This window comes from Trichoderma gamsii, assembly GCF_001481775.2.
Source record: "Trichoderma gamsii strain T6085 chromosome Unknown Scaffold_36.2, whole genome shotgun sequence".
NCBI lineage: Eukaryota > Fungi > Ascomycota > Sordariomycetes > Hypocreales > Hypocreaceae > Trichoderma > Trichoderma gamsii.
The window spans coordinates 204,556-225,759 of NW_020171373.1; the positions used below are offsets into that span (position 1 = coordinate 204,556).

Genomic DNA, 21,204 nt, shown 5'->3' on the forward strand with positions numbered 1-21,204 from the left:
TGCGCTACTCGCGATATATGTTACCAGCGTTGGTGAGCTTGCGTGTTCAAGCCATGAAGCCACCCGTGAACAATTTAAAGGTAAGACGCCTCCACAATGAACCCGACTGTAAACTTGGCATGCCGCAGGATAGCTGGCCACTGGATCTTCTCAAGAGACTGCCTATATGTGAGCCAGAGCTAAACAGACTCCATTTGTGGAACTTACATCTGCTGCAGAATGAATGTTTTGGTTGGTCTTTTCGAATATGTCTTCATTGACGAAAGCGGATGCTATTGACCATAGTAAGTAAAATTGTTATCATGGAAAAGATGTGGAGGTAACTGACGGAAACCGTTGGATCGAGCGCTGGCGTGGTCGGAGCAGCCATAGCCACATCTAGTGGTCAGGGGAGCAGCACCAGTGTATTGAGTCGCAATTACCTTAACGTACTGAGTTAGGGACGCATCAACGTTGTCAGTATACACAGCTATCTTGTTACTCGGCGAGTATCCAGTCATGTCTTGATTGAGCATGGCAAGCACACTCTTTTGAGTGGATTTATAGTTTGAAAAGATCGCCTGGGAGCCAAGGAGACCTCCCTCCTCGCCACTGTACCAGTGAAACTCAATAGTGTTCTTCGGGGTAAAATCCGAATGGGCAATGACACGTAGGGCCTCCAAGATAGTAACAGATCCTGAGCCGTTGTCATCTGCGCCAGGACTGCGGGCCGTAGTAGAGCCAGCGGTAGAGTCCATATGGGCTCCCACAATAACTCGAAGTCCGTCAGTGCATAATGCACCAAAGTGTTGGAAGACAGCAAACTTACTTAGGTTGGAGCTTTGGCCCGGCAGGCGAGCAATAATAGAGGGCTGATTCCATGTGTGATTGAATCTCTGCACAGTGATTTCCGGTCTTACAGATGCAATGCTGGAGACCTGGTCGAAAAGCCAGGCTGAGGCTTGAGTGCCAGTAGTCGAACGGTAATGTCGCGTAGTAAACCTAGTCAACAATTGTTATCATCACGCAATTACTAGCCAATTTCGTACAATACGCACTGCGTAAATGTGGTTAACCAGCTTTGTGGACCACTGATGGACACGTTGGCAATGAATGACTGTGCCTCTTCTACGTGCTCGACCTTGGTCGGATATGTAACCGCACGGGTAGAGAGGGATGCTTCTGAAGATGGAGTGGATAGAATAGATAGCACTTCATCGTCCTTTATTCTGACGTTAATAAGATAACTGGCCGCAGACTTCTGAATTGAGGGTTCAAGATACACACCTTGATCTCAGTAATGTCGATAAACCCTATATTCTTTGAGATGAATCTGTCGAACTTGTCTTGTTCAGTCACCCATTGGCCGACATCAGCTTCGGAGGTCTTGATGAGGCGGAGCCCTGAGCCACTACCAGCCAGAGGCGCGGAGAGAGCAAGTGGGCAAGCCACCAAAAATAAAGATATGGCGATTTTGGTAGTCATTTTATTATAATTTGTTCAAGTTGATAAGTCTGGTAGATATTCTTTATTCAAAGCGTCTAGCATGAATGGGCCAATAGCTCATTTTATGCTTTCACTGCAAGAAGCGGCGCAAAAGAACTCTCAGGAAGGAAACAGAGAATTAGACCTATTTCCCGAACATAGAGTAACTACCATTTACGATATAAAAGCGCCATAGCAACCAATCATTTCATTGTATTGCAGTATGGCGCCTTGCTTGGGAGCTTATGGAGCTTCCTGATCCGGTAATGAGAGCCCGCGCTCAAACCTAATGCCCTCGCTATCATGGCATTTTCCTCATTAAGTGAGGTGACATTCGGGCCAAGAGCAGCAGATCAAGCTGGGCGGGTCGGAGGATAGACATATAAGCTTAATTTATTGGCTAATCTTATTTTGTTAGCCACCATCATAGGTCCTTGGCAGTCGGGGTCGACTACGAGGGGAAAGCACGGATTATAATAGAGGGGAACAATTGCACCGTTTGCGAAAGTTCCTGCCAAAGTTCCATTCTAAACAGCAGGTGGTCTTCCTTTCTGTTATCTGCGCGCCGATATGCAGCACAGTTTCGGAGCTTGGCGGCCATAGCATCTATGAATGGAGGTAGGTTCATAATTTGGCGAGATAGCCGTACTAATAGTCTCGAGGGTATAATGACTACGTGAGCGATTAATAATATGCCAACGATAATGGTAGCTAGTTTCATGGAGATGTTGGGCTTTTGTCGTGAAATGGATGGTGTTGAAACAATGGTCTCAATTTGTGGATGAGCCTGATGAGCAGCTCTCTGATCTAAAGTGGCAAAGACAGTCTGCGGAACAGTAGAATTCAGGTGAAGGAGAAGCGGGCAATAGGTTCCTTGCCCTGTTTCATTGTTTACTGCCTCGTCGACAGTGGAACCTGCTCGCGATGTATATTTCAAGCGCATCATCGCCCATTTGAGGACGTCCTGCGCCAAACCAGCCACCTCACCCGCCTATTCTGCATGATGAATGCTTTATCAGGGATAAACAAGTTGAGAATGAAGCAAAACGAATATCTAACATACGCGCAAATAGATTAATATAAAGTGCAGTGACTGTATCGTGATGTTTGTCCTTGTAGCCACATGCCCACCAGGAGATGCTGCCAGGATCTTTGCACCAGCGCATCTCATAGCCCTGCAGCTGGAGATGAATCGTTTTAGCAACTAACATGCAGTAGGAGAGAAGCATGAGAATTCTAGAGTCGATAAACAAGCGAGATATGGCCGTTTGAATTGTTGCTATCATTTCCAGGAGAAAAATGTCAAACTCTCATAGTGCTAATGTTTGCGGACCGTAACATCATCAAGTGCTAGCTATTATGGTCCAACGGTTAAGACATCAGTTTGTGGTGTTACTACAAACCACTGAAGACCGAGGTTCGACTCCTCGTAATGGCACATTTTTTGCCTTTTCGCTGTATTTCTTTTTTTTGGGGGGGCGACCAACGCCATAGGTTATGCGCAGTTCACAGCAGTAGCTGCAGTACAGAATGCAGCTAAGCCAATTGCTTTTATCCAAACTCCAACTGGGAAAATAGTAGCCAGATACTGCCAAGGTAGCAATCCAGATTGCCTTTCGACTACCTGAAAAGTGCGGCGAAGGGAGACGGGCACGCGCATTCATGCCAAAGATTAAAATCACCAGCTGATTTCTATCCATACAAGTGTCTTATCAATGCTTCCTGCGGTCGCAGGCGTAATACCAAGGGAGCGTAAGCGTGGGTAACATTCTCAGAGTAATCCTCAAGTAATCATGATTTATAATAAATATATCACTTGATACTAATCTCTGTCGTCCTGTTTAGGAAGATGATTGCTAATCCAGAAAGCCAAACCTCTTCTTCATGGCAAAAGGGCTTATACCCTACGTAAACGTCACACTCAGAAAGAGAAAATACGCAGAGAGAATTCAAGGTAGATACTACCAAAAAAAAAAAAAAGCGATACATTTGCCGCAAATACCTTTTTTTCTGGCAATCCTCACATATCCATTTCCCCAGATGTTCTTCTCCTCTTTCAATGCCGTACATGGAAGCTCAACAGCGCTCCAAAAAGGGCAGTGAAGCTGGTCGAACATGTCTTCAGCCCACCAGCTCTCGTAAGCCCCGAAATATGAAATCATAATTCCGCACTCCACCAGCCGCGGTACAAGCCGCATCCTCGGAGAGCTCTCGGCATATAAATATTCCTCCAACAGACAACCCAGCCTCAACACCATCAGTCAACTCACAGTTTCAGACCTTTAACCAGCAATTCAATCTCAAAGTACGAACTGGCCCAACAATAGCATACTGCGAGGCCCAAGCTAAATACCTGCACAGCAAAGACACAATGCCTTCCAACGTGACAGTTTTCTACCCCCAGCCCAAAGAGGGCGAGTTCTTCGACATGGACTACTACATCAACAAACACATGCCCATCGCCAACGAGCTGTGGACGCCTCTGGGCCTCCAGAACTGGCAGGTCCTCCGGTTTGGCCCTGACGCCCCCTACCACGTTGTCGCAATCTTGAACTGGGAAAACGAGGGCGACGCCGACAGGGCGCTCAAGCACGAAGCAGCAAAGACTGTTATTGCCGACGTGGTCAACTTCACAAACTTGAAGCCTACCCTGACGCCTGGCGAGATCACTGGCGCCTGGGAGCGAAAGTAAGGAGGGGTTGCAAAAAGAAGGGCGGGGTTGATGGATCGGGGTAGATTAGTGACGCCACTTGAGATACCTCCCACAGCTAATTCATCGCATAGCAGCTAGCAAATCACGCACAATTTATCATGATCAGCTTATCAGCGCGAGGATGTGCTATTTTGTCCATTAAATTATGGAGTGCCTAGTATCTATACAAGGGGTGTCTAGAATGCGTGAAAGGGTGCTTTATTTACGTGGGGTGTAAATCATTATTACCCCAAATCCAAGGCCACAATCACCAGATGCCTCATTCATCTTCTATATCGATCTCGTCAAGAAATCTCGATACACACCTTTCCCTTGTGCTTTCCCGACCACTGATACTCACATGCCTCCTTGAGCTGATTCAGACGAAACGTCTTGGAATCAATAACCGGTCGGAGCTTCTCCGGATTGGCCTCGACTGCGCGACACAAATCTTCCAACATGACTCTTGATCCCACAGCAATAGGCCGCACTATACACCTATACTTGAAACTGTCCGAGAAGCCGGGCTGGTTGCCCTCAGAACCTCCCAGGTAGCCAACAATGTTGATGACTGCATCTACCTTGATAGCGTTCAAACTCTGCGCCATGGACAGCGGGCCAGAAACTTCAACAACTTGGTCAACGCCAACGCCTCCGGTCAACGCTTTAGCTGTGGCGCCCCATTCGGAGTCCTCTTTGTAGTTGATAACGTGATCAGCTCCGAGATCCTTCAAGAACTTCACCTTGTCGCTAGAGCCCGTAGTAGCAATGACTCTTGCGCCGACTGCTTTGGCAAACTGCAGTGCAAAAACGCTGACTCCTCCGGTGCCTTGAGTCAGCACCCATTGACCAGCGCTCAGTTTGTAATCAGAAAGCCCGAAGAGAGCGCTCCAAGCAGTCAATCCAGCACAACTCAGCGTTGACGCCTCCAGGAAGCTCAAATTTGATGGGACTCGCACCAACCCCTGCTCATTGAAGGCTCCATAGGTGCGAAGCGTGCCATCAAGAGCCCCTCCGAGCATCGAAGCGGCTGTAGCAGGCTGGAAACGTCCGCCAACGAAGTCTTGGAAGAACGCTGTGACAACTCTATCGCCTGGTGTGAAGCGGCGGACATGCTTGCCAACTGCGACGACGGTTCCAGCCCCGTCAGATCCTGGGATGACGTTCGGGATAACCATGTGTGTGGATTTCCCTTGTACTATCATAAGATCGCGATACTAGGACATCAATGCTCTGGTTAGCGGTAATGATCACCATGCTAGTGGGAGTTAACTCACGTTGAGAGATGCCGCTTCTACTGTATAAGTCGGTTAGAATGCGACATGTAAATACGCGGGATCTTTATAATTAAGCTTACATTTCACTAACACATGGCTATCTCCTAATTGAGGAAGAGGCTGTTCCGAGTATTTCAAGGATTCAAATCCTTCTCCCTCAGTGACGTTCCATTGATATACAGATTTGGGGATTTCGAGCGCCATCTTGTGTCCTTGATATGGATGAGCTGCAGTCAATGAATATGTGGATATTTTTGAGATTGAGGCTTGGGTCGAGTTTTATATGGAACTTTTGATAGACTGTTGGGTTTCTGTCTTGATTCGCAGAGCAAACCTTCTTTATGTAAAGCCCGCCCACTAGCAATAATTTGATGTTATTCAACCATGACATTAATAATTCATCATAAGAGCCCATGATGATCCAGGCCCTGTATTCTGACCATCAATAATACAGTTTCAGATGGTACAGAGTCTAATTTATAATATCCCTTACATAGCAAACGCGACCTTACATACAAAAGTTATTAATTACTGTCTTGAGAATTGTCTTTTCAGACAAATACAAATTGTCAGGTGGGTTTTAGCGGGGCGATTTCGGAAAAGCGTGTATCGGACTTAACAGTAAAACCGCGACAATTTCATCTTCCTATCAAACAGGACATTTTGTTCAAACGAGAGAATCATTCATAAGCAGACTACTTGTTGACATATATGAAAATTCTGCAAATCGAATGGAACACAATTCAAAGAGGCCGTCCTCCTGTTAGAGACGTCAACCATTGACGTCTTAGCGGTGGCACGCTAACAGTAGCCCATCTCAGAACAGCTGTAATTACCGGTTTAGGCCTGCCGCCGGGTCAGATTTTAAATATACGGGCGCCAACGATGTAGGATAATGTAATCTACAATGCTTGGTCTGAGAGCTTTTTAAAGCAAATATGGGCATGAAGAGAGCTTTTAATATCCAGATTCGTGAGATATGGTTCTCACTCTTATATAATATTAGAAGATGTGAGTCTACGCCTGCAATATTATCCATGCTTAACGGCAACAGCTCAGCAGCAGCTTTGGTTCGTTCAATCGCTCTTATTGATTAGGCAGTAATGCACGTTTTATTATTCACATCGTCCAAGATCTTTTACCTACTCTCTATATCACGAATAAACGTCTTCAGAACAGTCCAGTAGTCTTGTGAACGCATCGCTTACCATACAGCTTCTAATATATCTCAATGGCACTTTTTTTCTTTCAATACTCCCCAAAGAGCAAAAGCAAAAGCACTATCAATATATTCTCCTAGAGCTTCTTTCCCCTAGTAAACATGATCATAGCTTTAAATATCCTTGAGTATTTTAATAGGTGGAATAACAGCAGATATCTTCATATGAAGTATCGATCAAACGGCCTCTATTCTACCGATAAATGGCGCAAATGCTTGCTATTGCCGCTCAAGACCCGAATTTTTGCCCCATCCCCTGTTTTCATCGTGCTAAAGTTGATGGCATCATTCTGAAATGCGGGGTTGAGCATGTCCTATTTACCCCACCATCTATTCAGAAGATTTCGCGACGTAGCGGTTATGCTGTTGGTGATACATCTCACTGTTTAAAGGTGTATACAGATTATATCACTTCATTTAGAGGAAAACTAGGACCAAGAAAACGTAACAAAAGATGGGTTCAAATTTCCCCTCAGCACTAAAGATAGTCTTTGGGGCTATGACCCTTGGAGAGAAAGGTTTGTAAACCCAGCCTATAGGAACCTTATGGATACTAATTGCAGCTTCTTAGGTGCTGATCAAGCTCGAATTCATACGCTGGAAGAATGTGCAGAAATTCTCGATGTATTCCAAGAGTTCGGCCATTCAGAGGTCGACACAGCTCGAGTATACGGTGGAGGCAGCTCTGAAGAGTACCTCAGACAGCTGGATTGGCAAAAAAGAGGCATTGTTATGGACACCAAACTATCGCCTGCCAGCGGCAAGTATAATCACACGGCCGCGGGTGTTCGACAAGGTCTCTTGGAGAGCATGAAGGCTCTTGGAACTGAGAATGTGAGTTGAAAGGAGAGAAGCATATGACTTGTATATTTATGGGGTGAGCCATTTCCGAACTAAACGTTGATTAGGTTGATATGTGGTACTTGCACGCGCCTGATCATAATACACCATACGAGGATACTCTTCGCGAAGTAAACAAGCTGTACGAAGAAGGCTACTTCAAACGTCTAGGAATCAGCAACTACTCAGCCTGGGAAACGGCTCAGATATGCGAACTCTGCATTCGAAATGGGTGGAAGAAGCCCGATGTCTACCAAGGCGTATACAACGCCCTCCATCGAGGCGTGGAACCAGAGTTGTTCCCTTGTCTGAGATACTACGGCATCGCATTCTATCAGTTTAACCCCTTGGCGGGCGGAATGCTCACTGACAAGTATAAGCTGGATTATAAAGAACACGAACAAGGCAGTCGGTTTGATCCCTCGCATGAGCAGGGTGCTAATTACCGACAAAGATACTGGAACGAGACTTACTTCAAGGCCCTGGATATTGTGAGACCAGTGGCGGCCGAGCTGCGCATCAGCACTGTTGAGGCAGCCCTTAGATGGTCTCTTTATCACAGCTTAATGAAGTACCAATATGGCGACGCCGTGATCATAGGGGCCAGTAGCGTTCAGCAGCTGAAGGAGAACTTGACAAGTTTGCAAAAGGGACCTCTTCCAGATGAGCTGGTTGCAGCTTTTGACAAGGGATGGGAAGTGGCTAAGCCGGTCTGCAAGCCATACTTTCGTTAAGAGAAAGCCGAATATGCTATAGCTGTGCACAACACACCGAATCATGGCCAACGGGCGAAAGACAGGATTCAAGGACAGGGTAGTGGGATTCAATGCAAGCTACCGCTCATCAAAGGCAGATATAACATGCTCCATAGCCCAAGATTATACTCATATCGGCTCACTTATGCTGATTTTTCCTGCCTTCCGGCGGCTCGTTTAACTAGCTACATATTTTTTACCCGTGATTTCTTGATTACTTATACCATTCTTGTTGTATTCCTTCAGCGATGATCTGCGGGGTAAGACCTCACGTACATACAAGTAGGATGTTGATGAGAGTCAGGAAGCATGAAAAGGAAATATCATTATGTGTATCAGAATAGCATGGCGATATCGAGCGAGTACATTTACTTATTGATCAAATAGCAAAGAAGTTCTTTTACGACTCTTGAAGAGTACAATTGACCCTGACGGGCGCTGCACAAGGGCTAGGATTGGTACTTCCTTTAGATACCTCAGATCTCTTTCCTCCGATCCGTCGGGATGTAACCTTGCCGCGATCCGTCGTAACGATTCAGTTGAAACAGGAATTTACAACTTACTTCAACTGATGCGTATTTTTAGGCTAATTTCTGGATTTGTCGTCAATGACAAGATATGGAATCATAAATGACGTCGATCTAGTCTTCTTCTCAAAAGCAACGTACCATATACGCCCAACAACTATCGATTGCTTGTAGTAGTCCAGCAGTGTGATGAGGGTATAGAGCAATAAAAAGCGAACCTCATAAAGCGAACCTCAATTAGGTTCAATTCAATTTAATGCTCATTTAGACAACCAAACATTTACAAAATGGTTCGGGCTTCAGTAGTCTCGTCAATTGCGACTCTCATCGCTCTCGCTACGAGCGAAACAGTCCGCTTAAACGTCGCCAGATCGGCTCCAGCATCATCAAGTCCGCCAATCTCACTTGACTTCCAATCGTTCTCCATTGAGTTTGCATTTCTCGTTGATTTCAATGGTCAGACACAGTCTGATAGCGTCTAAAGAATGATACTCACAGTTTCCCTCAGGAAATAAATCGCATCCGAACAAATTCACCAATAATCTATTGGCAAATTTAAGGGCCTTTAATGGAGATGTTCCTCAGATTCTCCGTGTTGGCGGGAATACTCAGTATGTATCCATCTCAAACGTCAGCAGCTTGTTTTAATAAATGCCCCCCAGAGATCATGTCACATACTCTCCCGACCAGAAAGAGCAGATTATCAATTTCTGGGATCCATCATACAACTCGGATCAGCCTCGCAATACTTCGATTGGGCCAACCTTTTGGGAGGCCTTTACCGCCATTGACGGGACAAAGTACATCTTTGGGCTAAACTTTTACAAAAACGATTCCACATATCTTGACAACCTTAGAGGCGAGGTAGAACAGTCGTCGCTACAGATTCCGCCTAAGCGACTACACTTATTCGAAATAGGCAACGAGAATGATTACGGCGCCCTGTCTGGATTCCGACCTCCAACATGGACCCAGGAGGATTGGGTTGACGAATGGATTAACCGTTCGCAGAGCATCCAAACGCCGACCAATCCGTTACGTTTTTTTGCTCCTTCAACTTGCTGTTATAACATCACAACGCCTTACTCGTTCTTCTCTCCCTGGACGATCTGGAATAGCACGTTCAATTACGATCGAGATGGTTGGATCTCAGAGGTATCCCAACACGGGTAGGTCTCAGCTGAAGCCAACTCAGAGGTGGCTTGGTTACTGAATTGCAGACAGATATGTATCTGGAACGTCTCAGAATCCGTCTCTGCAAGGTTAGTCGATCAATTACGATATGGGTGAAAATATTAAATACGAGAGCAGGCACTCTCATGAATCACACAAGTGTAGTAATAAACGGGACTATCCATCAATCCCTTTGCAACTTGAACCACAACGCTGGTCGCATATATACTCTTGGCGAGACCAATAGCGTCTCTGGTCAAGGAGCCTTTGGAGTCTCCAACGTATTTGGATCAGCCCTCTTCATTCTTGACTATGAGCTCTATTATGCATCTTTCGTGAGTCTCCTAAATTCTGATTTCTATAATAGCATTTTTAACAGAATCTGGCAGGGGGTTAACCGCATGCACATGCACCAGGGAACTGCTTACCGCTATGGGGCGTGGCTGCCGATTTCTCAGAACGGCACCGGTCCGTCAACCAATCCTCCCTACTATGGCCATGTTATGGTTTCCAAATTCATCGGAAGCCACCCCAACACGAGAATCAACAACATTGATCTGAACAGTGATTTTTACTCGGCATACGCAGCATACGAAGATGGACGCCTGGCGCGAGTTGTCCTGCTGAATCTTCACGAATGGAACCCGAGCAGTAGCCAAACCGAAGCCGAAGCCGAAGCAGCACCAAGCACGACCTTTACTCTGAGCACTGGCCGAAGCGGCATTAAATATGCTACTGTGGAAGTGATGACAGCTCCAGGTGCATTATCGGAAACAAATATTACGGTCGCTGGAATTAGTTACGATTATGGCCTGGCTGAGGGAAAGCCCGTGAAGGTGGCGAAACAGTACGAGAGTGTGCTTCGCCCTGATGACAAGGGAGAGATCTCTGTTTCAGTACGGGACTCACAGGCAGTACTTTTGACGTTTCACTAGATGGCGAACATGGATGTCCTGCAATACATATTGGAGATCTATTAGGTAGGTAGCGCGCGAAGCAGGCATGTTCATAGGTGAGCTCACAATCATGTATGAGAGACTGTGTGTAAATGCAAGGCACGTAGAGACTATGTCTTCAACAAAGCTTGCCCATCTCAAATCTGACATCTTTTACATTCAAAACATAAAAACACACAGCCAATACTACTTCATCTGACTAAGACCAATGCCATCAGTTCGTCAAAGACACCTGCATATGCATTGGTAATCGCTGGAAACTCCTCCCCGCTGTAAAGGCCCGCAATCTGCCGAAAAGCTGCCCTTCCAAGCGCTCGGCTTTCCGACTCCGGGGGACTCGCGCAATCAGCAGCCTCCATTCGCCATTTGGATATCAGCGATCCACTAACAGGCCGGCTGCAGTTCGCCGAACGAAACGGGACAAAGAGACAAGGCTTCCGAGCCCATTACTTTGCTTCATTCTACACCGCGCACGCGACAAAGCAGAGCCGCAGTTCTCAAAGGGCTCAAAAGGTGCTGCGGGCTCAGAATGGCAACCAGTGAAACTACGCCACTGCTTCCGGGCCGTAAAGACGCGCCTTTGGCCACTCAGAAGGGCTTTGGGGCGTCGGTCAGAGGCATATTCACCAATGTCGAGAACCGCATCCTAGCGGCCGGGTTTCTGATATGCGTCGCTTTCAGTTACACCCAAGTCCCGTGAGTCGCAATGCCTGTATCTATACTTTATAATAGTCAGATCTAACATCATTTGAATAGGCTCATGTATGTGTTCCATCTCATGGTATGCGACGAGTATTACGACCATCATCCGCCCTTTGAAGGCCCCGGTCAGCGATGCAGCCGCGACGAAATTGCTGCTGGGACCGCGGCTCAATTCAGTATTCTAGGAATGAGCACGACGCTATGTGGTGAGTTATTCTGACTTTTCACTCAGATTATACCACTCGAGTTCATGTAAAATTGACGACAGCCACGCGTGTGACGCTCAGGAACTCTCAATCTATTCCTCGCCGGATGGACGGTCAAGAAGATTGGCCCTCGCGCCGCTCTCATAATCCAGACCTTTGTGCCTGCGATTCGAGTCCTTGCGCAGATCCTGGGAGTCATCGCGGGCAAACGGACCGGCATGCTGATTATCCAAAGCACTCAGCTCTTCACCATTGTTGGCGGGCCCGCGGGATACATTCTCATCACCAACATCATCGCCAGTGAGCTCGTCGAGCCATCTCGGCGTACAGTCGTCTTTGGGAAATTGCAGGGAAGCATCATGCTTGGGCAAAGCATTGGATACTTGGGCATGTATACCCTCTGGTTTCAATAGCTTATCCAGCCAGCTAACAGGTTGATGCACAGCTGGTGGAATGATTGGCGATGCGATCGATATTCGCGCCCCCTTCGATTTTGCCTGCGTCACGTTTCTCATCGCCTGCGTCTACGTCCGCTTCGGCCTCCCGTACATCTCGCCAGAGTCTATGAGCAACAAGAAACCAGGTCGGCAAGGCATTGCAGGCTTCTTCGCACCGCTCAAGATCCTCGTGCCGCAGCGCATGCGCTCAGCCAACGGTAGTGTCAAGAAGCACTATGGCGTAGTGATTCTCTGCGCCGGCATATTCCTAGGAGTCGTACGTAACAAGGCCTATCATTTTATTTCATTTCACTTCATGCCGTGTTTCTTCAGGACTAACTAGACCCCTATCCAGCTGGCAACGGATTACGCACCTCTGTTGATCCAAATGTACGCCACCGCGGCCTTTGACTTTGACCAGGCCGACAACGGCTGGCTCATGTCTGAATTTGCCTTTATGAGAAGCATATTCCTCATCCTGCTCTTCCCGCGCATCATCAACTTCGGCCGCCACCTGATGAAGCGTACTTCAAGCCCAGCACCAGAAGACTCTGACGATTCGTCCATATCCACGGCGGATACCCAATTACCAACCGAGCCCGGTGACTTCGATGCAGCTACCGGTGAGCAGACCGATGTTGAGCCAACTAAACCGCTTCCCTCGACGCATCACCGCGAAGTCGGGCGCTTTGATCTCATTTTCCTACGATGGAGTCTCGTAGTTGACGGAGCACTCACTACCGTGGTCGCATTTGCCACAAAGAGGTGGCATATCTATCTGGGTAGGCTCATCGGGCATCGACTCAACTTCGCCTCACGTTACCTAATACTAATCCATCTCTTGTAGCTGCATTCCTCTTACCTTTTGGATCCGGCTCTGCGCCAGCCGCCAAGGGCGTCATCACAGACATGTGTTCAGAGTCGCAGCGCGCGGATGCCCTCAACGCCGTGACCCTTGTAGAGAACATTGCCCGATTGTCAACACAGGGGCTATTTGGGTTTGTATTTTCGAGTCTTGCAGGCGTAGGCAAGGCATACATAACGTTTTTCTGCAACGCGGTAAGTTCTGCCAAATGACAGCCAAGCTGGACAATGTTAATGAGAGGCTAATTTGGATGGAACTTGTAGGCAATTGCAGTGATTGGAATGACAGTCTTGCTGTTTTCCCGTTTCCCACCTGCGGGCAGTACACTAGTTGATGAGGACGCTGAAGAAACAGGAGAAGATCAAGATTAACGTGATAAGTCACTTTGTTCCTCAAAAGGTTCACGCATCTAATGGCGGCTCTATAAGATGGGGCTTTTGCTCGATAGATCAACCATTAGCATCCAAGCCGCTTTCCGTTCATACATAAGCCGAGCATGCTTCTGCTCGCAAGAATGACACCCCAAAAGTTATAGAATATATAGAATCTAAAATATACTCGTTATGCTTCCACTGTAAAAACATGCTTTCCTCCAGCAGCATCAACACTCGCCCAGCCAGTTGTCGGGTCAGAAGTCACATTAACAGCTGTTCCATCCACACTTATCGTCGGATTATCCAGCCCCAAAGTCGGAACGCAGACCACCCCCGATGAGCCATCAGGTGTTTCAATATTCAGAGTAAACACCACCCCAGTTTGTGCATCCTCTCTCTCCCAAGAGACTTCAATACTCCCTTGCGGTGTTGGCACTTCTCCTTTGGCCCATGTAAGTCCGCCACCATCTACCACGGGACAAATCCTCCAAGTCTTGAATCCAGGAGACTGGGGCTTCACTCCAAGGACGTATCCAGTCAGCAGCGGAACTACTCCCGTTGACCAGCCATGCGCCATGGATGTAAATGCACCCTCGTAAGGAGCGCCGCCTGGTCCAATGCCCTCCCACATGGTGATCTGAGGATCATGGCTCGCCATCCATCCGTAGAGTCTTCGGAGTTCGTCAAAGGCAGAAGAAGCCTGCCCAGGAGTGGCAAATCGGGCGGCAATCTCAAAGTAGGAGATGAAAGCGTAGACTCGATGATTGAAATCGTCGCCAGGGCTCAAGATGCTGCTGTCATAGAATGTGTTTCCATATTCCTGAGAGGTCGCATTTTGCCAATAATCCAGTATCTGAGCCGAGGTAGTGTCGTTTGTCACTCCTGCGAGGATAGCAATAGAGTTGCCATCTTGCGCATGAACATTGCAGTATGTGCCAGCTGCCGCTCCAGGACAAGGGCCGCCATCATAGAACGCACCAACGCTCTGGTCAAAATTGCGACTCAGAAGCGCTTTTCCAACAGATGAAGCCCTAGAAGACCATCTTTCTGCGTCGTCACTGAGGCCTAGGCTGGTAGCCAGCTGCGAGGCATACGATAGCGCATGGACGTACAAGGCGTTGTAGTACGTTACGGGCCCTGACCGGGGCAGAAACGCATAATCACCATAGCCGGTGTCATTTTTATACAGAAGCCCAGTTGCACTGTCCGTATTTGAAGCGTAATACCCGTCAAGGGCGTTAATCAGCGTATTCCAGTAAGTGTTCGCATAAGAGGTATTGCCGGTGTACATTACAAGGTCGACACTGCAGACAACCCACCAGAGGGGATAGTCAAATAGTGGAAGACCGTAATTGTTTCTATTGTTTCCAACTGTTAGCCGACAATTTCTTTACCGCGAGTCATATTCGCGACCTTTGAGAAAGACTTACATGCTCGCTGGAGGGATCCACCCATCAGAACGCTGATGCTGTGCCAAGTCTTCCAACACATTTATTGATGATTCAGCAAAATCATGAGACAAGTATGAAGTAAGTGATGACACAGCCAGATCCCCAACATATGGATCTCTATCACGCTTAGCACCATCAAAAAGTACTTGTTTGCCCTCCAAGGTCGGACTAGAAGCACTTCTCGGCTCTGTCTCATTGGCAAGAAACACATCTGTTCCCATATCCACGGTATACACTCCATCGTACCACCATTGCGTGAGATTCTCGTCTGAGCATTCAAACGATCCGGTGAAAGTATCCGGCGTCCCAAGATACGCAGACCATTCAAGGCTCACGCTCGAAATGGAAACAGAACCTAAAGAAGAAGTGTACGGCGCATCCGATGCCAATGCTTCCAGCCAGATTTTCACGTAGCGGAAGCCGTGAAGCCCATCTGAGCAGACTTGAGTGCCGTTTTCGCATCCATGGAGATCGTTCCAAGTGTAATTGCCGTTCTTGACAGCCACCTATGATATAGGCAAAATATCAGCGTCCAGATTTCTTAACAGTTTGACGATTTCGGTCTTGATTTTCTTACCTGGTCTGTTCCATTGGTCAATTTCTCATTCTATACCGGTAGTTTAGTTAGCAGTCCGTCTGATCAAAAGAAGAGGGCAAGGGGGTATACAATTTCCCAAGACTCACTCCGCTAGCATTATCTGATCGTGTGAAATCACTCCGATCAGTGAGATACTCCTTCGTCTCAGAAAAGGCCAATCTCAAACCCGGCAGTCCCGTAGACAGGCTCTGCGATTCGCTGAACTGCAGGCTTAGAATCCCAACTACATTCTGTCCAAAATCCACCACTATTGTTGGCAACTGGTCGCTCTCAGTGTTGCGGCTCAGCACTGTGGGCTCTTGACCGTCAATCAAGCCATTGGGGTTAGAAACATTGCCAATCGTGCTGTCCGATATAATTCCAATTGGCTTCACTGTATTGGAAGCAGGCGATCTGACATGTTTTTGCCAGCTTGGAGCCGTATCCGCTGCACCAAACTGGACGCCGTTTGATAACACGAGGCCAGTATAAAGCGCAATCAAGCTGTTAGAAACCATGGCTGCGCCTCATAAGTCAGCTCTTGGCTACCAATTCAATTGTAAATCCAAGGTCCAATGCTTCAGTTTCACTCACTTACACCGCAACGCAGCATCATCCAGAAGCTTTAAATAACATGGCTTCTTTAGGCATCCATAATTGACATTCTCAATCCTATCGGCGATTTCGCGTTATTACGCCCCGAGTGTAACCCTGTCCTGAATCTACATGCGGGGTCAGATCCGCGATCTGTTCCCCGCGATGGGATACGAAGCGCCGAAAGGAAGCAGCATAATAGGCAGCCGACTCTGAGAATACGGATATTATATCTAGTAACTGAGGTGATAGATCATCCTACGCTAAGATGACATTAAAAGGGCGGGGATGCATGAAATTTGTTGCCCTATGAGTGGCTTAGAGGAAGATATATGAGATGCTAGCCAGCTTAATTCATGATTTAGCTGCCGAAGGAGAGGGACAGCTAGGTATTAGACTACGCGCCTTCAACTGACCAGTGGCTTAAAAATATCGTGACGCGCGTTAATGAGATCCGAGATCCAAAGTCCAATCAAGCTATCGCGGCTCATATTTGCAAGACCCCGAGAGTAGAGAACCGGCCCGTCAAGAGATCGGTGTGCTAGGACAATAGACGGGGACAGTCTTTTTTAGCGTTTCAGCAGACTACGTAACCAACAAGGCATTCCAGAAGCGCAATTCGCGACTAGAGATGGTTATATATATCAAGTATTATGTATACCTAGATCTAACTAGGACAAAATTGATATAAAGATGAAGGACACAAGAGCAATACAAGATGGTAACAACCCACGTAATCCAGCAAAGTATTCGCGGAAAAGTTGAAATGATAACCCCCCAGACACCTAGCACCATTGCTCAAGTCAAAAACAAAAAGCTGCCATCTAGCATCCCGGGATTATGCTTCGCCCTTTTCCTTCTTCTTCTCACTCTTCTTCTCAGGCTTCTTCTCAGGCTTCTTCTCAGTCTTCTTCTCGCTGCTCTTCTCACTGCTCTTTTCACTGCTCTTCACACTGCTCTTGTCACTGCTCTTCACACTGCTCTTCTCACTGCTCTTCTCATTGCTCTTCTCACTCTTCTTCTCCAGCATCGTCGTCGCTTCCCAGATATGCCCATCCAGATCCTCAAAGCTCCTGGTGTATATCCCCACGGACTTTCCATACCCGTCCATTGTAAATGGATCTTTTTTGCCACCCCCCCTCTCGGCCTTTTCTAACAGCCCATCTACATCGTCTCTGCTGGCCACGCCTAGAGTGTATATCGCGCCCGTAACCTTCTTCGCATTTATAATCTCTGAGCCATGGCGAACAAATTCTCCGAACCGCGATGTGGAGTGTAGCATAAGACAGATATTAGAATTGGATTTGTAGGGGAAACGGAAGGCAGAGGTGTTTGCGTCGGAAAAATCAGGAAGAGGAGTAAATGAGAGAGATTTGTAAAACTCGGTAGCGGAGTTGAGAGATGCGACTGGGAGTGAAATGAAGAATGATGGCGGATTCGCAGTCGGCATTGTAGCAGAAGGATATTATTGCTGATATATATACTATGAGAAATTCGGCATGTATGTGCAACACGTATATGTTAGTTCGTTGTAATTCAGAAGTTGTTGCAGTGGGCTCTATTACGTCTTATAAGGCTGGAGGATATGGCTTCATTATGACATAAAAGGCCCATCATCGGTTACACAAGCATCATCTATCCGGCGCTAGAGACAGCTCAATCAGAATCAGATGGACGAGATTGAAACCTTGTTTCTCCCAGCCATCACGCTAAGACAGCTTTTTTGCCCTTCTGAGAAAAAGGTGGTGTAAGCAGGGCTGCAGCAGCTCCAAGCCTAGAATTACTTGGCGTAGCATTTAAAGTGTTCCTGGATAGCTGTGCAGCTCGCTGAATCGCAGCACCTATATTCGGCATGAGTATTGCTGATAATTTATTAGCATGCATATGCACTATTGATATTCGTTGATATTCGTCCAATGCCTCTCTCGCTCGCTCCTTGTCAACGTACTGCTGTGCCTATTGCAACTTATCACTGCGACACTATTGATTGTTAACTTGCATTTTATGTAGGGAGAACTCGTTTGCACACCGCTTCTGCCGTGAGTATGCGCCCAACCAAACCTGGTGCTGGGCTGACTACTACTACAACTTACTCTCATTCAAGATGCTCAGTAATCGGGCACTATCACCTGCAGCATAAAGTTCGAAGACGCCCTGAAATTGTATCTATAAATAATCTCCCTCGCAGGCGGCAAAAACTGAGCTCATATATCATCAAACATGTATGAATTGTCAGATATAGCGAGGTTACTATGCTGAGAAACAGGAGGTGGTACGAGAATCCTTATGGCAAAAGCAACGAAGTAGTAATCCTGGCATCTATAAGCCGACGGCACAGTTTTGGAAAGGCATCAATACATGTACATACATATATCCTGCAGCTCTTCGACCAATTAAAAAGACATCACCACAATGTCTGCTATACATGATCCCAGCAGCATTCTCATATACATATCCACCAAGCCATACTAAACATTAAGCATCGCAAATCCTCAAATGTGATACTGTAATGACAGCGACGTTGCATGAAACACTCGCCCCCATTGGACATCCCTTACTTTAGCCTCTGCCGTTCGGGCCGTTTCCACATTCTGTGCCTGAAAGAGCAGCTGTCACCATCGATCCACAAGCAAATCGCATCTCGGCTGAGCTAGCAGTCGATTGGCTGAGTCTGTCTACGCAAGGTTACTTTGTGTGATTTGGTCGCTCTTTTTGATATGGCACTACTCGGAATTTAAGCCCAAGAGCCTACGGATAATAGACATATTCAGACAACAAAGTCGCAATCGGAATTTGGTGTCATGCTTCTGCACGTCTAGACGGCTGGCAGAGGCAAATAGGACAAGATCGGCATGTACGAGTTGCCTATTCTATGCCAACGCGCAGCGCGAGAGCCGCGGTGGGACTAGAACAAGAGGCGATAGTAATCACAGCTCAGTTTGACACCTCCTCATAGGGGCTACCGCATCAATATGAGGATAGTTGTATAAATAGAGCACTGCAACCTTATAGCTTTAGATCATGGTAAGCAAAGTGGTATACGCCGGGATTCACTTCGAAATACCATCTCTTCATAAACCGGCACCGCTATATCAATCATCATGAAGGCCACTCTGTCGTGGCTGCTCTACGCCACTGCGGTATCAGCCGCGTCGCACAAACAGCACACACACCCTACCAGAGCCACAGCCATCGATGCCTCTACCATCCAAGGCAAATGGCTCTTTGGCTACCAAGGCTGGTTCCGCAAACCAGGGGCCGGCGTAAACAACCACTGGTCCGCTGACGGCAACACGCCAGGGCCCAATAACAGTAGGGAAAACATCTCTTTCCAACGACTCTTATCGTCCAGATAGCCGAGACCTTGTATGACTGACACATTGATAGTTGAAATCGACTTTATCCCAGACGTCAGCCAGTATCCGTCCAACTGCCTCTTCAACACTCAGCTCACGCTGCCAAATGGTCAACCAGCCCAATTCTACGACAGCTCTTGCGAGGGTGTTGTCGATCTGCACTTCAAGTGGATGCAGCAGTACGGCCTTGACGGCGTGATTGTGCAAAGATTTCTAGGGTCTACCGGCGACCAGTCCTTTATCACGGTGGGCATATGCCGTTTTGTATGCAAATCGCAGGCTCAAATATCTGACCACCAACCTAGGTCCTTAATCAAGTCCAAGCAGCGGCTGAGAAATATGGCCTCGGCTTCATCGTCGAGTACGACGTCTCCGGCGCCGACTCATCCCAAGGCAGCGTCGCTACCGCAGTGCTAAACGACTACAACGCAAACATCAAAAAGTACACCAGCTCTTCAGCCTACATCCACCAAAACGGCAAGCCAGTCACCATGGTCTTTGGCATCGGCTTCTCTGGATTCAAAGTCACTGCCGCCGACAGCATTAACATTGCCTCTCAGCTCCAGAATGCCGGCACGTACGTCGGCTTCGGCGTGCCTGAGCAGTGGTCCGGCGATGTCACCGGCAACACGGGCTTCGTCCAGGCTTATAAGCAGGCAGACTTCATCAGCCCTTGGACTGTGGGAGGCTACAGCGATGCCGGCTACGCAGGCTTCCACACTTCCACACAGGTTCCAGATGCGTCGTACGTAATAAGTCCACTGCTCGGGATCTTTTCTGCAGATTTGAACGTTGCAAGCTAACAGTGTCTTGTTACTAGGTTATTGAAGTCTCTCGGCAAGCAATACGCACCTGTTATTTTCCCGGGCACTTCTGCCTTGCATCTCAACGGCGGCAACAACCCATCAGCATTCGACTACTTCCCACGATACAACGGCTCTTTCTACTCGGCACAGGCTGATGCTCTTACCACCATGGCCAACAAGCCTCTCTTCATCTTTAGTGCCATGTTTGACGAAGTCAACGAAGGTGAGTTTATACACACAGCTGTGTTTCCTTCTTCTTTCAATCTCCGAAGAGAACAGTCGACTGACCAATTTTATCTCTAGGCACTCAAATCATGCCATCTCTCAAGACCAACCAGCTGCCCACCAACCAAAAGTTTGTGGGCTACGACAACAACTTCGCCGACACAAGCTTCTACCTGGAGCTGGCCGGGAAGAAGGCTGCTGCCTTCCACGCTGCGTAGTCAAGTACACAGCATCAAGATAAAAACAACGTGTGATAGCTTTTTATGTAGAGTACATATCAATAAAGTGAAATGAGTAATGAATAGGTCTGAAAAGGTCTCCAAAAGCAGCCTTATAAATAAAGACTACCAGGATAAAAAAGTGAAAGTGATAGAATGGGAGATTTGATACAACGATACGAACTATGTGATCCTGCCACAACGTAAACTACCGTACGCCCATCGATATACTAGCAAACTACTTAGATGACCCCAGCTTCTCAACGCCTTTCCCTTTCGACTCGATCCCGCTCGTTAGCTTCATACGTTTCTACATACCTAGGCATTGCTTTTAAGTCTTCCACCGCATTCTCTTCTCAATCACAGCTACACACTCCCCCTCTCCAAACCGAGGCTTCCCGACAGACCAAGCCCAAGTCCCAACGTCACATCAACAACACCATCAGAATTGACTACTCCAACAATAAGGTAGCCAAGCATCAACTACCGC

At 47.4% G+C, this 21,204-nt stretch overlaps 8 protein-coding genes across 8 annotated transcripts; 4 read left to right on the plus strand and 4 right to left on the minus strand.

The window, feature by feature from the left end:
* Positions 1-74: 74 nt before the first annotated feature.
* Positions 75-1,464, minus strand: TGAM01_v208527 (peptidase family M28; the record flags this gene model as incomplete). Its single annotated transcript, XM_024550355.1, has 5 exons — positions 75-158; positions 208-272; positions 329-981; positions 1,038-1,201; positions 1,267-1,464. 5 exons carry the CDS (start codon positions 1,462-1,464, stop codon positions 75-77), a joined length of 1,164 nt encoding a protein of 387 aa, XP_024404910.1.
* A 2,371-nt stretch (positions 1,465-3,835) lies between these two features.
* On the plus strand, positions 3,836-4,156 carry TGAM01_v208528 (hypothetical protein; the record flags this gene model as incomplete). Its single annotated transcript, XM_018806676.2, has 1 exon — positions 3,836-4,156. The coding sequence occupies one exon, from the start codon at positions 3,836-3,838 to the stop codon at positions 4,154-4,156; it is 321 nt and encodes a 106-aa protein (XP_018660146.2).
* A 305-nt stretch (positions 4,157-4,461) lies between these two features.
* On the minus strand, positions 4,462-5,334 carry TGAM01_v208529 (alcohol dehydrogenase; the record flags this gene model as incomplete). Its single annotated transcript, XM_018806677.2, has 1 exon — positions 4,462-5,334. One exon carries the CDS (start codon positions 5,332-5,334, stop codon positions 4,462-4,464), a length of 873 nt encoding a protein of 290 aa, XP_018660147.2.
* Positions 5,335-7,106: 1,772 nt separating this feature from the next.
* On the plus strand, positions 7,107-8,226 carry TGAM01_v208530 (hypothetical protein; the record flags this gene model as incomplete). The annotated part of the gene is made up of 3 exons (XM_018806678.1): positions 7,107-7,170; positions 7,224-7,486; positions 7,561-8,226. 3 exons carry the CDS (start codon positions 7,107-7,109, stop codon positions 8,224-8,226), a joined length of 993 nt encoding a protein of 330 aa, XP_018660148.1.
* A 3,206-nt stretch (positions 8,227-11,432) lies between these two features.
* TGAM01_v208531 (hypothetical protein) lies at positions 11,433-13,484 on the plus strand (the record flags this gene model as incomplete). The annotated part of the gene is made up of 7 exons (XM_018806679.1): positions 11,433-11,599; positions 11,660-11,811; positions 11,893-12,111; positions 12,257-12,525; positions 12,604-13,030; positions 13,096-13,307; positions 13,377-13,484. 7 exons carry the CDS (start codon positions 11,433-11,435, stop codon positions 13,482-13,484), a joined length of 1,554 nt encoding a protein of 517 aa, XP_018660149.1.
* A 2,078-nt stretch (positions 13,485-15,562) lies between these two features.
* TGAM01_v208532 (alpha-L-rhamnosidase A) lies at positions 15,563-16,131 on the minus strand (the record flags this gene model as incomplete). Its single annotated transcript, XM_024550356.1, has 2 exons — positions 15,563-16,035; positions 16,110-16,131. 2 exons carry the CDS (start codon positions 16,129-16,131, stop codon positions 15,563-15,565), a joined length of 495 nt encoding a protein of 164 aa, XP_024404911.1.
* Positions 16,132-16,947: 816 nt separating this feature from the next.
* On the minus strand, positions 16,948-17,559 carry TGAM01_v208533 (hypothetical protein; the record flags this gene model as incomplete). The annotated part of the gene is made up of 1 exon (XM_018806681.1): positions 16,948-17,559. The coding sequence occupies one exon, from the start codon at positions 17,557-17,559 to the stop codon at positions 16,948-16,950; it is 612 nt and encodes a 203-aa protein (XP_018660151.1).
* Positions 17,560-19,210: 1,651 nt separating this feature from the next.
* Positions 19,211-20,714, plus strand: TGAM01_v208534 (hypothetical protein; the record flags this gene model as incomplete). The annotated part of the gene is made up of 5 exons (XM_018806682.1): positions 19,211-19,421; positions 19,497-19,711; positions 19,771-20,210; positions 20,286-20,494; positions 20,575-20,714. The coding sequence occupies 5 exons, from the start codon at positions 19,211-19,213 to the stop codon at positions 20,712-20,714; spliced, it is 1,215 nt and encodes a 404-aa protein (XP_018660152.1).
* Between the last annotated feature and the right edge of the window lie 490 nt (positions 20,715-21,204).